This window comes from Mytilus galloprovincialis, chromosome 2 (genome assembly GCF_965363235.1).
Source record: "Mytilus galloprovincialis chromosome 2, xbMytGall1.hap1.1, whole genome shotgun sequence".
In the NCBI taxonomy this organism is placed as follows: domain Eukaryota; kingdom Metazoa; phylum Mollusca; class Bivalvia; order Mytilida; family Mytilidae; genus Mytilus; species Mytilus galloprovincialis.
Genome location: NC_134839.1, coordinates 89,790,773 through 89,806,932, shown reverse-complemented (window position 1 = coordinate 89,806,932; position 16,160 = coordinate 89,790,773). Strand labels below are relative to the sequence as shown.

General features: G+C 30.4%; 1 protein-coding gene across 1 annotated transcript in view; it reads right to left on the bottom strand.

Moving 5' to 3' along the window:
• Positions 1-16,160, bottom strand: part of LOC143064806 (uncharacterized) — a 39,043-nt gene that overhangs the window by 17,930 nt on the left and 4,953 nt on the right. Inside the window, exons 2-6 of the mRNA XM_076237923.1 lie at positions 7,220-7,338; positions 5,156-5,234; positions 3,866-4,053; positions 3,101-3,201; positions 2,200-2,274 (exon numbers count right to left, since the gene is read on the bottom strand). Coding sequence (XP_076094038.1) covers positions 2,200-2,274; positions 3,101-3,201; positions 3,866-4,053; positions 5,156-5,234; positions 7,220-7,338 — 562 coding nt within the window. The remainder of the gene's footprint in view (positions 1-2,199; positions 2,275-3,100; positions 3,202-3,865; positions 4,054-5,155; positions 5,235-7,219; positions 7,339-16,160) is intronic.

Genomic DNA, 16,160 nt, shown 5'->3' with positions numbered 1-16,160 from the left:
ATTATAGGGTATACATGCTCACAAAAAGCTTGAAAATGAATTTTAGGGAGCTCTAATTTGTTGTTCATGAGAAAATAGGTACACAAATTTCACAGGACATTTAAACAAAAATGAGATTGATGGTTAGATGTAAACCAGTTGAGGAAGCTGTAATTCAATGGTAGTCGTATGTTTATGTGTAACATATTTGTTTTTCGTTCATTTTTTGTACATTATAGAGTAAGATATTAATCTGTGAGCAATTTATTTTATTTTTTATTAGATTTTCTTTATACATCGTAAACAATAACTATGTACATAAGTAAGTAATGTATGTGTGTATGTAAGTAAGAATTGTATGTGTGTATGAGAGACTGAGAGAAAGTGATAGTGAATGCAAGTGGTTCTCATTTCTTTTTTCTATTTACCTCTTTACATTGGTATTTCCTGATATTAATTTAACTATTCATAAATTTTTACCCTTTCCTTTTTTTTTTTCTTAATTGCTTTCAGTGTGTTTTAAAGTTTATCTTAGTTATTTAACTTTATTTTATTTTATTTTTTTTAATTTTTCTTGTGAGGGAGGAGGAGTTAAAATTTAATAAAATCATTTAAACATTTATTGCATTCAAAAAGGGGAGGGAAGAGAGAAGAAGAAAAAAGAAATGAAATTACTCTTGATTTATAATCTTTGTTTGATTCCTTAAAATCCAAAACTAAAAAATTTGTAAGGGTTCCGCAGAACCCAGTGTCTCGCCTACTTTTGCTGTTAATCAGACACTCATCAAAAATGATGAAAAAAATCAATAAAATTATTCCTCTCGATACTATCTTTTGATTGTCAGAAGCTTCTGTCCAATTTTGGTAAAAATCCAGGCTAGTTTAAGAATCTTAAAAATGTTTTAAATACTTTAACTGCAGACTGTATGTATAAATGTTAACTGGAAGAAAACTAAGTCCATTTATAAGTAAAATACGGGAAAAATGGAATTTTATTTTTACAAAATTTACTTCTGGATACTATCTTCTGATCATAAACAAGCTTCTGGCCTAGTTTCTTACAATTCCAGGATAGTTTAAGAAAGTAATTAAAATTTTAAAAACTTTAACCACAGAGTGAATGTAATGTTTCCTGGCAGAAAAAACTAAGTCCATTTATAAGTAAAATATGGAAAAAATGGAATTTTATTTTTACAAAATTTACTTCTGGATACTATCTCCTGATCATAAACAAGCTTCTGGCCAAGTTTTGTACATTTCCAGGATAATTTAAGAAAGTAATTAAAATTTTAAAAACTTTAACCACAGAGTGAATGTAATGTTTCCTGGCAGAAAAAACTAAGTCCATTTATAAGTAAAATACGGAAAAATGTAATTTTATTTTTACAAAATTTACTTCTGGATACTATCTTATGAACATAAACAAGCTTCTGTCCAAGTTTCGTACAATTCAAGGATAGTTTAAGAAAGTTATTAAAATTTCAAAAACTTTAACCACAGAGTGAATATTTGTGGACGCCGCCGACAACGACGCCGACGGAATGTAGGATCGCTATGTCTCGCTTTTTCGACTAAAGTCGAAGGCTCGACAATAATATTTCATTTATGTAGAATTGTTTATTTTTTGTTTGTTAGCTTTTAAGGTACATGTATTTATACCGGTTTATTATATATATATTTAATGAATATTACTAACCACTAACTCCTGTATATATAAATATCATTACTAATGTTAACGAGGCCGGGATAAGGTACCGGTAATCAATGTTTTAAACAAATGTAAAGATTTCAATAAAATATATATAAATCTTAAAAAAAAAAAAAAAAAAAAAAAAAAAAACATAATTAAGGCTGTTAGTTTCTTCGTTTGAATTGTTTTACATTGTCTTTTTGGGGTTTTGGGGCCTTCTATAGCTTACTATGCGGTATGGGTTTTGCTCATTGCTGAAGGTTCTTACAATGACCTATAGTTGTTAATTCCTGTGTCATTTGGTCTGTTGTGGAGAGTTGTCTCACTGGCATTCATACCACATCTTCTTTTTTATATTATGTCCTTCAAAATTTCATATAAAAATTGTTGAACTCTATCAGAAAATTTCAGTTACAAATGACTGTGGAGTTTTGCATACAATGGAATGGAAGCTAATTCTATGGAGTATGAAAGCTTTCTGTTGAAAATTTATTTTTTAGGAATAGACAGAAATAGCGGTAAATTTTCACCTTTGTAACTGAGCAAGGTCATTGAGATCTGTTTCTAGAGACTGTAAAGCCAAGTATGCTTTGGACTTCTGCTTCCTGGAAAAGAAATTAATAATTTTTCTGTAATATCTGTAGATGACAAAGTAAAAGCATAGTAAGTACAGTTATTAACTTTTTTGTTCACATTTTCCTTTTTTTTGAGGAAAAAATATGGAACACCTGCTTTAACAATTAACTGATCATTTATAGACAGAAAAGAGTTCTAACCTGATGAACATGTGAGATAGCAGTGTAATTAAAATTTTATTATTATTCATAATGGAAAAATAAATCTATAAAATATGATTTAAAAGAGACAAACTTTAATCAAGAAAATATTTTGCCTCCAGATTTATTTTTTGAGGGAAAGGGTGTGGTGTCCTTGTTTTGATTTTATCAATTGTTATTATGCATGAATAAGAAAATCTACACAAACTTAAGAAAGAATAAGCTAAGAAACTGAACAATAATCAAATGTTTGAACTCCTTAACTTATTGATACTACATGTCAAGAAATCAAATAATAACAGCAGTCATTCAAAAGGCTTCTAAAAATGATATCATTATCATCATCTTTCAATGATGGTCAGTAACCTTTAACCATTAATAACTGTTGACCAGATTTAAAGGTGTAATACTGGAAAATGTATCACATAAAAAGCATCATCAGAAACCTCCCACTTATGCATTTATTTCTCCATATTTGGATGTCAGAAGTGCCCTTTGTCTATATAATGAAGTGTGTAAGTCCATGAAATGTAAAACACCTTCTTTTTAAAACATTTTCATCAGTTATCTATCTGTCTGATGCATGTGTATGTACTACATGTAACATGTGTAAGTATCCCTTGATGTCTTCTTACTGACCACAGAAACAACTTACTTGTCTCCAGGTATCTTGTAGATGGATAAAAATCCTTGCAAATGTCCAGAAAATTCATCATACTGCTCTCTACTGAGGACTTCTGTCAGCTCTTCATTACTCTGAAATCAATAATTTATTTTATAGAAAAAAAGCTGAGTTATTCTTTTCAAAATATATCTTTTTTTATGTATAACTATCATAACTATTGTTTAATATAAATTCTTTAGATTTTTATTTTTCCTTCAGGGAGATGAGTTACTGATGCATGCATATAGTCACATTATAGTGACCAAAAGACTATAGTTGTTTCATGCATGCATGCTCTCTTGTTTTAGAGTTGTCTCATTGGCAATCATAACACATCTTCTTATTTTAATATTATATGAATTACATGTGAAAAAGTGTGCACAAGCTTACTTTAATGGAACCAACCAATTCATTTAACTCCCATGTATAGATAAATCATTCAGAGATTGTTCAAGTTTTAAAACCACATTTATTTCTGCTTTTATTAAATGGATAGATGGTTGTTTAGCCTCCAGTGGTAAAATTAAATGCATATGCAGGATAAGGACATTTCAACTATATTTGCAACAAATTTCTGATGGTGGGCAACAAGAAAACAAAGCATAAATATATCTTTCTCAAGACATTCAAAAGCTCTGCGTCTGATGTGACTTTGTATATTTTATACAGAGATATAAATTTGACCTTGACGTTTCTATCACTTATCCAATTAATCAAGAAGGGTGTGAATTTTGTGAATGGTTTCACATAACTTACCATTGCTTCTCCCTGGTGACAAACTCTGACATCTTTTACAACTCCCTTTGTATCCATGGAGATTTCAACAGTAAACATTTCACAGCTGATGGAAGCTGGTTTATCTGGAAGTGCTGGTGGATTAAACATCAAGCTTTGCTGACGGGCAATGGATTCCAGTTTTTCCAGCAGGGTTTGCTGATTTTCAACTGAAAAATATTTGCTTATTACAATTCTATTACCACTTTTTTTTTGTTTTGCTATACATGTAGATTATTCCCTCCTAATAAGTAATGATTTTCCTCAATAAATGGAAAAACAAACCTTTTTCTTCTAATACCATTTTACATAATCACAGAAGCTGACCATAAACCTTAAATGTTAAAATTGAAAATGGAAATGGGGAATATGTCAAAGAGACAACAACCCGACCATAGAGAAGACAATCTGTTAATGTTATCTGTATTTTGATAAACCTTCATTTAAACAAGTTGATTTATATCAATAACCATTAATATGTATAAAGTTAATGTAGTGTGAAACATGTTGTAATAGAAATTATTTTTTACAACAAAAGTTTTAAATATCAAACAGATGGCACATATGTTCAACTTCTATGTAATGAAATTTCTGTCTCTATAAAGACAGCTCTTAGTTGAAACTTAAAACAACTCAGTCTCCAGTATCAACTTAAATCTGCATATAGCCACATTTAAAAATGGCATATTTCCGACCCAATTGGACTTTTATCAGTCTGTCATTGGCCCTTTATTAGTTTATTATACAGTTTTAAATGACTTTAAAAAAAAATTGTCAAGAATAGATTCTTCACATGAATCATTTTATGTTCAGCAGTATTTGTTTCATATCTTTAAATTGTCCTAAATCTGCCACTCTTAATTAGCGAAATGTCAACCCCTATAAAATATTTCTTTGCAGTAACCAGGATGTGTTTGTTTTTTAATAGTTTGAATTTATGATGATTTAAGACAACAATAGTTTTCTTCAGTATCCATTATGATTTCTCCAACCATTTGTATTGCAAGAAGGTGTTGGTTCACTTGACATTTTCATTTTTTATCATGTATAATTTTAAGGAACAGACTTCAGTCTTAACCCAACTTTTAATCTTAAGTTCAAAGTTCAAATAAATTAATGTGAGGACATGTTTATGTAAATATCTATAACCATGCTTGACCTCCAAATATGATGATACAAAATTACAAATAAAACAAGATTCCAGTAGGTCCTAAATTGATGATGATCTTTGCAACCAACAAAAAAGTCTTCACTACACTGTCAATATATTACCTTTAATTGCCTTTTGCAGCTTGTCCACACATGACAGTATGCTGGACCTCTCCAATGCATCTGACTGGCAACGCTTGTCCTATAAATTAATAATGCATGTAAATATTAACATGTAAATTGGTATATTTTCATACTATAGTATACACCCAAGGCCTTAGGATGCTTGCACCTTTTTTTTACCTGTAACACAAATAAGATTTGCCCTAAAAATACATTGGACATTTGCACTTTATTCCTGTGAACCTTTAAATGGAATTATCAGTTTTATATGTACAACAAATTTAGGTGTGGTGGTTTGTAGTATGTTTTAAAAATGTTTGGATTGAACATTCAAACATTGCAATAAATTGTTAAACAGATCAATTTATATGACTAATTGGATTATAAATGGACACTATACTCTTCTTGTGTTTATCCTTTGCCTGGAAAGTCAGTGGAACATTACTATCTACAATTCTAGTTGATCTGAGCCTATTTCAATAAGGGAAAATGTAAATTTGATTGTTAAAACTAATGGCTGTTAATGTTGACTTTGAAGACAGAGTCATTGTTGTTATTATGATATTATTTTCACCTTCTATTTTGAAGTGTTTTCGTTTTTGTCTCCGACACAAGCATGTTGTACACATGCATATTTTTTGTAAGAGGTACAAATGTACAGAAAAAATAACTAATTCTGATACAAACTAGCCAATCCATTATAAAGGATTTAAATTTTCATAAATTCTGACAATATATATATCCTATGTTATTATATTTTCTTTATGTGTTATAGCAGTCACTCAAACATGCTGGTTGTTGGAAAGATTTTGACAATGTACATGTATTGCATGTATTATGAACAGCAACTGTGCAAATTTTCATTGATAACATACAAGTATTTTTTGATTTTTTTTGTTCATAAAAACTGTTTCTTGAAATATGTGATTTAAAAAAATAAATATAAATATAATAACAAAAAGATAATATTGATATTTACATATATTGCAAAAACAACTGTGTTAAATTTCATTATCATCCTATCCATTGCTTTGGAGTTGTTGCATTTTTTCAAAAACTGTTCCCATACAATGTACAAAGAGGCAATTTAAAAACTACACAGCTCCCTCTTTCGTCATGCAGGTCAATGCTTATATCTTTAAACACTTTAAATGTAATTTTTTGTATACATATAACTATTACCAAGTTCAATCATTTTCTATTGAATAACTGTCTTCACACTTCCAAATAAATCAATCTAAATATTTGTCTTAATCAATCTAGAGACATGGAGACAATGATATTAACTTTCACAATTCCTCTGGGATTTTCACTCAAGCAACAGGAAATCAACATTTTCACACTTATAATTAGAGACAATCACTTACACAAAACCAATCAAAATGCATGAAATAATGAAATTTAGCCATTTAAAGGCCTGGAAGTGTAATAAAAGACATTATATGGCAACGAAAATTACTAAAACAGTTACATTCTTCGATACTTTCAAAATATTTTTGTATTTATTTAGAAATGAATATGATGATGATGATGATTGGTTTTAATAAGTGAAAACCTTTGTACACTTTTTCAGAGTATCTGAAAAATAAAGGGGCTTTCCTGGGGACTATACAAGTAATATGTAAAATTTTAGAAGTAGTCCCCCAAAATAAATGTTTCCCCATTACACGTTTTTTTTCTTCAAAATTGAATACATCAAGGTTAAACTGAGTGGAAACTTTACTATAAAAAAAATTCTATTCAGTGAAAAGCTCTTTGTATAGTTTCATAAATGTCAATCAAAATAAAATTGTTTCATTGCATCTTATAAAATCACTACATAATCCATACAGTCAAGTTTTATAACTTTAAAAAGATGGGATTTTTAGCTGGGTTGCTGTTTCATTGATGCATAACCCACATCTCCCTTTATTCATATATAAAATTAGAGGACGGAATCCAACTTGGGACATAAGTATGTACGTACCTGCAGAAGGACAAGGGTAAAACTTAATGTCCCTTCCGCTCTGGCGGGGGCATAAAAATAATACTTGCATTTTGTGAATGGCTAACATTCTAACTTACATTTGTTATTGCAACTATGACTGCCTTGATAATTTCTGTCCAGTTTCGATTCTGGGAACTACGCGACTGTAACTTCTCCATTAACATACGTAGTTCATCAAAGTCTTCTGGAGTCATTACTGAAATAAAATAAATAATCAGTACATAACAACATAAATCATCTCATTGTCATTGCTTGATTTACTATTCCATTAAAACTAAATGAAATTCAAATATCAATGCTTTGTTTGAGACAATTTTTTTTCAATGCTTTTTTATAAACATTCATTTCAAATATACTTTCTGAAAAAATATTTTCATAGTCTATTAGTTCTGCTACATTTAAATTAACATTAATTTCTTCCATCACAATTCATTGGAAAAATCCAGACATAAATTTTTTTCCTACAATAATATTTCATTTTTTCAATTGCTTTTATCTAAAAAAAAAAACCAAACATACAAGACCTACATGCAGATATAATTTCATTCTCTAGGCCTATTGAACAAGATATTCTCCATTTTGAAGCCCTAAATGTAACTTTTAGGTAACCATTGTTGAACTTGTAAGATTAGCAAGTAAACATTAAACTAATGTCTTGTAATGTATGGGGATTTCAGGCTTTTTTGTCCTGCCATCCTTCGTGCCTATTTTCTAATCTATTATGAATCATGTCTTGAACAGCAAAAGTCAAAATTGTCAATATCAAACTTGAACGCCATTTTGTCATCTGTAACATCATATGAAAATTTGAAAAACTTTGGTTGGACATCATGAACATTTCATACAATATTGCACAGAATCGCCATATGTGCCATTTTAAAATCTATAATCAATCTATCAAGGACCATAACTCCTGAACAGTAGAAATATATTGATTAAAGTTATGGGACAAGTGATGTTGTATCGGTCAAATGTTTGTAAATACAGGTGTTTGTGTTTATACCTGCAGTACTAAGCACAAGTTTTGTTTATGTTACATGTAACTACGATTGGATGACACGATTGGATGACATAAACCAGCAATGTGGCTTTTACAGGTACATTGTATATTTTACTATATACAGTTAGCGCACGACTGAGTAAAACTTTTGGAGTTTGTTGAAGCATTTAATGTAAGTTGAAGTTTGCTAATTAGTCTGTGTAGCAGCAGTTGGTAATTAAATTTACCCTTTTTGAGTTGAGATGACACTGTTTTATTAGCGGATAGTAGCACTGAATTACAAAATATGTTAAACAATTTTGCCATATATTGTAACAAATGGAAACTTAATGTAAATGTTGATAAAACAAAAATTCTTGTTTTTGCAAATGTCAGACTTCCACAAAATTTAAAATTTTTTATTAATGATAATTAATGAAATTGAGATTGTTAAAAATTATAAATATTTAGGAATATTTTTTTCTAAAAGTGGTTCTTTTTTACAAACTAGAAAATACTTACGAGATCAAGGAATAAAGGCTATGTATTCTATATTGATGAAGAGTAGAATTAATAACTTATCTATTGAATGTCAACTAGATCTCTTTGATAAGGCTGTTGTACCTATTTTGTTATATGGATCAGAGATTTGGGGGTTTGAAAACTTTGACTTATTAGAGCGAGTGCACCTAAAATTTGTAAACTCATTTTACATTTGAAGCAATCAACCCCAGACTGTATAGTTTATGCAGAACTAGGCCGATTCCCATTATTTCTTATGCAAAAGTTCGTATGATAAATTTTTGGGGCAGAATTATAAACGGTAAAGAGAGTAAAATTGCTCATTTTCTTTATAAATTAATATGAGGCAGACATTACCTGTGAATGGGGACGAAGTTTGTTTAAATTATTTTTTTTGTATTTTAAATATTTGTTAAAAAAAAGATACGGAAATACCGTAACGTTTCCGATTTTGGTTCCGACTTGTGACGTTATTTAAGTTATGACGTCATGTTCAATGTAAACAAAGAAACGCAATGCATCAGGTAAGCCTAACGTTTATTCATACCAAAGACAAAGAATGATTAACAAGAGGCTGTCACAACGACAGCAAACCGGATTTATTAACATTAATTTGTGTCCTGGCAATATCACAAGAACCATTACTGATGAATGGTGAAAGTGAAAATCGTCAATATCAAATTTGACCTCCATTTTGTCATCAGTATCAACATATTAAAATTTGAAAAGCTTAGATTGAATGGTTCATGAGTAAATGCAACAACCTGAATGGAAACACCATTTTTCAATCTTTCAAGAACCATAACTCCTGAACGGTAAAAGTCAAAATCGTCATTATTGAACTTGACCTCCATTTTGTCATCAGTAACAGCATATTAAAATTTCGGAAGCTTTGGAAGAACAGTTCATGCATAAATGCACGGACACGACTGGAAACTCCATTTTTCAATCTTTCAAGAACCATAACTCCTGAACGATAAAAGTCAAATTCGTCATTATTGAACTTGACCTCCATTCTTTCATTAGTAACAACATATTAAAATTTGGGAAGCTTTGGTAGAACAGTTCATGCGTAAATGCACGGACAACTGCATTTTTCAATCTTTCAAGAACCATAACTCCTGAACGGTAAAAGTCAAAATCGCCATTATTGAACTTGACCTTCGTATAGTTGTCAGGAATAACATATTAAAATTTTAAAAGCTTTGGTTGAACGGTTCATGAGTTAATGCACGGACAACATTTGATTGCCGCCCGCCCGCCCGACCGCCCGGCCGCCCGCCCGCCGTACATCCCCAAATCAATAACCGACATTTTTGTCACAAAAATCCGGTTAAAAATGAAATATTGGTATTGTGTTCCTTGAGTTCCTATATTTTACTAGACTAATCAAAGTCTCCCGACAACAAGACCGGAAGAAGGAAGTTGAGTTATGTGTTCTGCGCAGATCCGGAAATTAAAAAACACGACAAAAAAAAAATTGAACGATTTTGAGTTCATTAGTACAATGAAAAATTCGGGAAATTTTCCCGATTTTTTTTTTTTTTTTTTTTTTTATTGAATTTTCTACTGTAATAGTGGACTTATAAATTTAAATAACTATGCTTTTGAAAGTAAATGGTTGATTTTTATTAAAAATATTTTTAATAATTGTGGAATGTCTAATATTTGGAACCTACATTTTGCTGACAAATGGGTATCAAAAAGTGTGGAACAAAAGCTTAAAGATCAGTTCACACAATTATGTTTGTCACAAATAGAAACCTTACCTAAATGTCTATGTTATAGAATTTTTAAAAATAATCTGAAATTTGAGAATTATCTCAACATATTGCCTAATAATTTATTATTTGTATACTGCAAATTTAGATGTGGTAGTCACCGTTTACCAATTGAGACGGGAAGGTGGTGAGGCTTGTCACGAAATGACAGACTTTGTCATCTATGCAATTTAAGTGAAATCGGTGACAAATATCATTATATAATGACTTGTAAATCTTTAGATTTAGAGAGAAAGAAATTTTTACCTGAATATTGCTGTAAAAATCCAAACACATACAAATTTGATAGTTTATTTAATTCAGACAACACTATCATTTTAGAAAAATTATGTAAGTTTATAAAAAAAGTACAGGTGAAAGTCAGTCCTCCAAGTTAAGTTACGTTTTGTTTTGTTCACACATGTGCATGCTTATATAAACATATATGTAATTGTAAATATATATTTTCTCTGTAACTATGACATGTAGTTTTGTGAGAATAAAGTTCATTCATTCAGAATTGTTAAGGGGATATACAATTATATTAACTTATATTAATATGTCATCTCCATGCATTTTGTTACAAGTTGCAACATAATAAACTTTGAAACACATTGGTTAAACAGGTTAACAATTGATATCTGTTCAACTCAAAAACATTGAAACACTAGTTTATGTGTAACCTCATACAATTATTGTTTTTTAACCATGTTTATTACTAATTTGTTTTCAAAGACTAGCAGTATTTTCAAAAAGCATTTTTAAAGTAAAACTGATGAATCGAAGAATTTTTACCCAAAAATATTTCAGTTTTGATATAAAGCAGGTGTTTACATGCACAAAAAAGGATGAAATTTTACATTTTAAAGGAAATTTTATTAGTGCTGCTTTAACAAACATTTCATTAATAATTTACACAAAATCAATATAATATTTTCAATCTAATATGTTCAGAGATAGGAAATGACCATAATAGTCTGTTATTACAAATATTATTCTTGTTTTCATAAGTTTTTAAACATTCAGATATCTAAAGCCTTCTACATGTAAAGCTAGCAATTGAAAAGTAGTTACATGTATAACACAAATGTTAAAAACACAGAGGTACACATATGTATACCAGTGTTATAAAGTTTTTCTGATCTTATCATTTTTTTTTAAATCAATTATATAATGCTTACTAATGAAACATAGCTATAATTTTTTGGTTTAAAAATGAAAGATGAAGAACAATGGATGTGAAAACACATCACATTCAATAGTGTGCTCAAATGAATTCTAATATCAAACTTTAAGGTGTTCTGATCATGATTCGTAATTCCTGATAAAAATGAGTTTAAGAACAAGAAAGTTATTCTTAAATCAGGAAGTAAGGAATGAGAAATTGCACGACAGGATATAGCATGTAAATATGAAGCCATATATATTAAATTTCAAGAAGCTCTTATTTGCAATTTCCGAGAAAACTTTCAAGCATGGCTCTTATTGTGTAAAAATAAGAAAGTCATACAAGTATCATGTGTATTTGATCTTCAAGGAAGTTGATGAGAAAAACTGAAATGAAAGTGAGAGTGTCACATGGTAAAGCATGCTCAAATGTAGCTTGGTACCAAATCTAACAAAGCTCAGGGCTCTTTTCACAATAAATATTACAACTAAAATTGATCTTAATTCTATACTGAAATGAGTCGTTGATGTGTAGTTCCCGACACAAATCAAAATGGTTACATGTACTAAAATTGGACAATTATATTTTTAGATTTAAATGGCAATTTTTTTTTAGCAAAAAGAATAAAATCTTGACCTGTTCCAATCGGATTGGAATTATTTTTAAAATTTCATGTTCTGCATTTTAAGTCAATTTTTGCTGCATGACCATAAATATTTTTTTGGGCCGTTTAACTCTGACATTTCTAGTATCAGTAACTGCAACCCATTCTTTCTTGTTTCAGTACACTTGTGTAGTTGTCAACAACCAATGAAATAGATGCAGGTCTGTCAAATTGTATAGCAATTCCTGTCCAAATGTCTAGTGTTATCACAGTCTCAGTACAGTGACTATAACTATAAATAAATTATTGATTAGTTTGAGATCCCATTGCATTGATTGGTTTATATATCAAGTCACTTTTGCAAGAGTTCGCTATGCATGATTTTCATTTGTCATGTTATCAAGTTTTTTTTGTGAGTTCTCATTGCATGCTGATTGGTCCAAATAATAAGTCACATTGGCGACAAATGTCAGCCTTAATTTTTACCATGAATATCATCCATGTCATCAGGAAACAACACATTACATTTTAAAAGATAACAACACAATAACTTAATCTACAACACTATTTAAACAATGTCAGACAGAAACCAAATTGGTTTGGCAGATTGGTATGGGACACCACTGGTATCAGACTGGTATCCTATGGCAAATGCATTAAAAAATGATTTTGCCCTTGTAATTTATTGCATATTTTAAAGATATCTATATGTTAATTAATTATTTCAATAAGTAAACATCAGGATTTTTTATTGTCAAAAATTCAAGATTTTCACAAGTTAATAAAACAAAAGGTGACTAAATTAGCTGTTTTTACTTATCATCTGACTGACTAATACAAACTGTTACATTTGTGAGGTGTGAAAGTTCAATTATTAACTTAAACGTCAGCTCTCCTTTAATGTTACTTGGCCAGAATTAATTTGCGCCAATTAGTTTTGAAAAGGTATCAATTACGACACTCTTTAATTTTTCTGATGGTTTTAATTGTGCCAATAAATGGTATCAAATCTCACTTTAGATTTAACAGAACATCAACAAACAAATTGTTCAGTAACAATAGTTTTTCACATGTAAAGATATCTGTTCAAGAAAATAATGTCAGAGGAAAAACTATAGTCATTGTAGGAGATCACAAAGACATTTATAAAAAAAAACATGGAGAAATTAGTTCGAAATTAATGAAGTCTCTTCACGTCCGTTAATTTTTATGTTTTAGATACATTTTTTTGTACTCTCACAAAGGTTCAGGACATGACATAAATCTAAATCTGTGTACAATTGTTGCAATGGATATTCATATTGCCACAAATAAAACCTATTAGTTTTCAAAATGAAGTGGCACAGAAGTAGCATTGGCACAAATAAGTTGTGGCACAAAAAGATAACAGTCATATTTACATACAGGAACCAGATGCTCCGCAGGGCGTAGCTTTATACGACCGCAGAGGTTGAACCCTGAACGGTTGGGGCAAGTATGGACACAACATTCAAGCTGGATTCAGCTCTAAATTTGGATTGTGATTAAATAGTTGACACAGCATAGGTTTCTGACACAGAATGAATGTGTTCTAATGAACTTAAAATTTTTGTTTTCTCTTAGAGCAATTCACTATGCTGTTGAATATTAATCCTCTCAAAACAAGAATGTGTCCTCAGTACACGAATGCCCCACTCGCACTATCATTTTCCATGTTCAGTGGACCGTGAAATTGGGGTAAAAACTCTAATTTGGCATTAAAATTAGAAAGATCATATCATAGGGGACATGTGTACTAAGTTTGAAGTCGATTGGACTTAAACTTCATCAAAAACTACCTTGACCAAAAACTTTAACCTGAAGCGGGACAGACGGACGGACGAACGAACGGACAGACGGACGGACGGACGCACAGACCAGAAAACATAATGCCCCTCTACTATCGTAGGTGGGGCATAAAAATGTTTGAAGAAATTTTCTTTTTTATTTATGAAATTTCAAATGAGAAAAATTGAACCCAATTTTTTTAATCACATCCCCCTTTCCCTTATTCCAAAACTAATCTCAATTAAAATTTCTAATGGAGTTTGCAACAATAACTACTCATTTAAATACATCATAAAATATTAAGATGTAAAAAAAACTGCTTGTTATCACTGAATGTTATTTATTATAATTTATCAGTTGGTAGTAAAAAGTGAATATACATTGTATATTGTATATAACAAAGATTTAAGTTGATTCTGGACAAAGAAAGATAACTCTAATTAAAAAAAAAATCTTGCTATTGCACAATATTTTGCAATTAGATATTTCTTGCTTACTATTCTGGACAAAGAAAGATAACTCTAATTAAAAAAAAATTTGCTATTTCACAATATTGTGCAATTAGATATTTCTTGCCATTGCGCAATACTGTGCAATTGAAAAGACTTGCTATTGCACAACACTTAATATAATAATTTTAGATCCTGATTTGGACCAACTTGAAAACTGGGCCCATAATAAAAAAATCAAGTACATTTTTGGATTCAGCATATCAAAGAACCCCAAGATTTCAATTTTTGTTGAAATCAGACTAAGTTTAATTTTGGACCCTTTGGACTTTAGTGTAGACCAATTTGAAAACAGGACCAAAAATGAAGAATCTACATACACAGTTAGATTTGGTATATCAAAGAACCACATTTATTCAATTTTTGATGAAATCAAACAAAGTTTAATTTTGGACCCCGATTTGGACCAACTTGAAAACTGGGCCAATAATCAAGAATCTAAGTACATTTTAAGATTCAGCATATCAAAGAACCTAACTGATTCATTTTTTGTCAAAATCAAACTAAGTTTAATTTTGGACCATTTGGACCTTAATGTAGACCAATTTGAAAACGGGACCAAAAGTTAAGAATCTACATACACAGTCATGACAGTTAGATTCGGCATATCAAAGAACCCCAATTATTCAATTTTGATGAAATCAAACAAAGTTTAATTTTGGACCCTTTGGGCCCCTTATTCTGTTGGGACCAAAACTCCCAAAATCAATACCAACCTTCCTTTTATGGTCATAAACCTTGTGTTTAAATTTCATAGATTTCTATTAACTTATACTAACGTTATGGTGCGAAAACCAAGAAAAATGCTTATTTGGGTCCCTTTTTGGCCCCTAATTCCTAAACTGTAGGGACCTAAACTCCCAAAATCAATCCCAACCGTTCTTTTGTGGTCATAAACCTTGTGTCAAAATTTCATAGATTTCTATTAACTTAAACTAAAGTTATAGTGCGAAAACCAAGAAAATGCTTATTTGGGCCCTTTTTGGCCCCTAATTCCTAAAATGTTGGGACCAAAACTCCCAAAATCAATACCAACCTTCCTTTTGTGGTCATAAACCTTGTGTTAAAATTTCATAGATTTCCATTCACTTTTACTAAAGTTAGAGTGCGAAAACTAAAAGTATTCGGACGCCGGACGACGACGACGACGACGCCGACGACGCCGACGCCAACGTGATAGCAATATACGACGAAAAATTTTTCAAATTTTGCGGTCGTATAAAAAGTAATAAGTGATTTATGCAAGGTCTGCTAAAAAAGAAAAAAGATTCCCTGTAGGGTATATTAATATGATTAAAGTGAGACAAAATGTATGGAATGGAAATTTTAAAGGAACTTTACTCCTAACCCTTTCCTCCATGGATTATTTTTTTTAATATACTTGATTTGCATAAGATTTTTTTCATTTAAAAAAAATCATCAGTTTTAAAGTGTTAATGCATTGTATTAACAAATATTTCATCAATGAAATTCAAGTCAGATAATTCTCATGAATCTCGTTTTCATATTGGATACAATTTTTTTTAAGTCTGATGCAGACATTTTGTAGTCCAAGCATTTCAACTGAGGTACTACACAGGTGTCAAAAGGCGTCATTATGGAGTAAAGTGGGTGGCGTCAAAAGGCGTCATTATGGAGGAAAGGGTTAATGTATTGTTTAAAATTGTGTA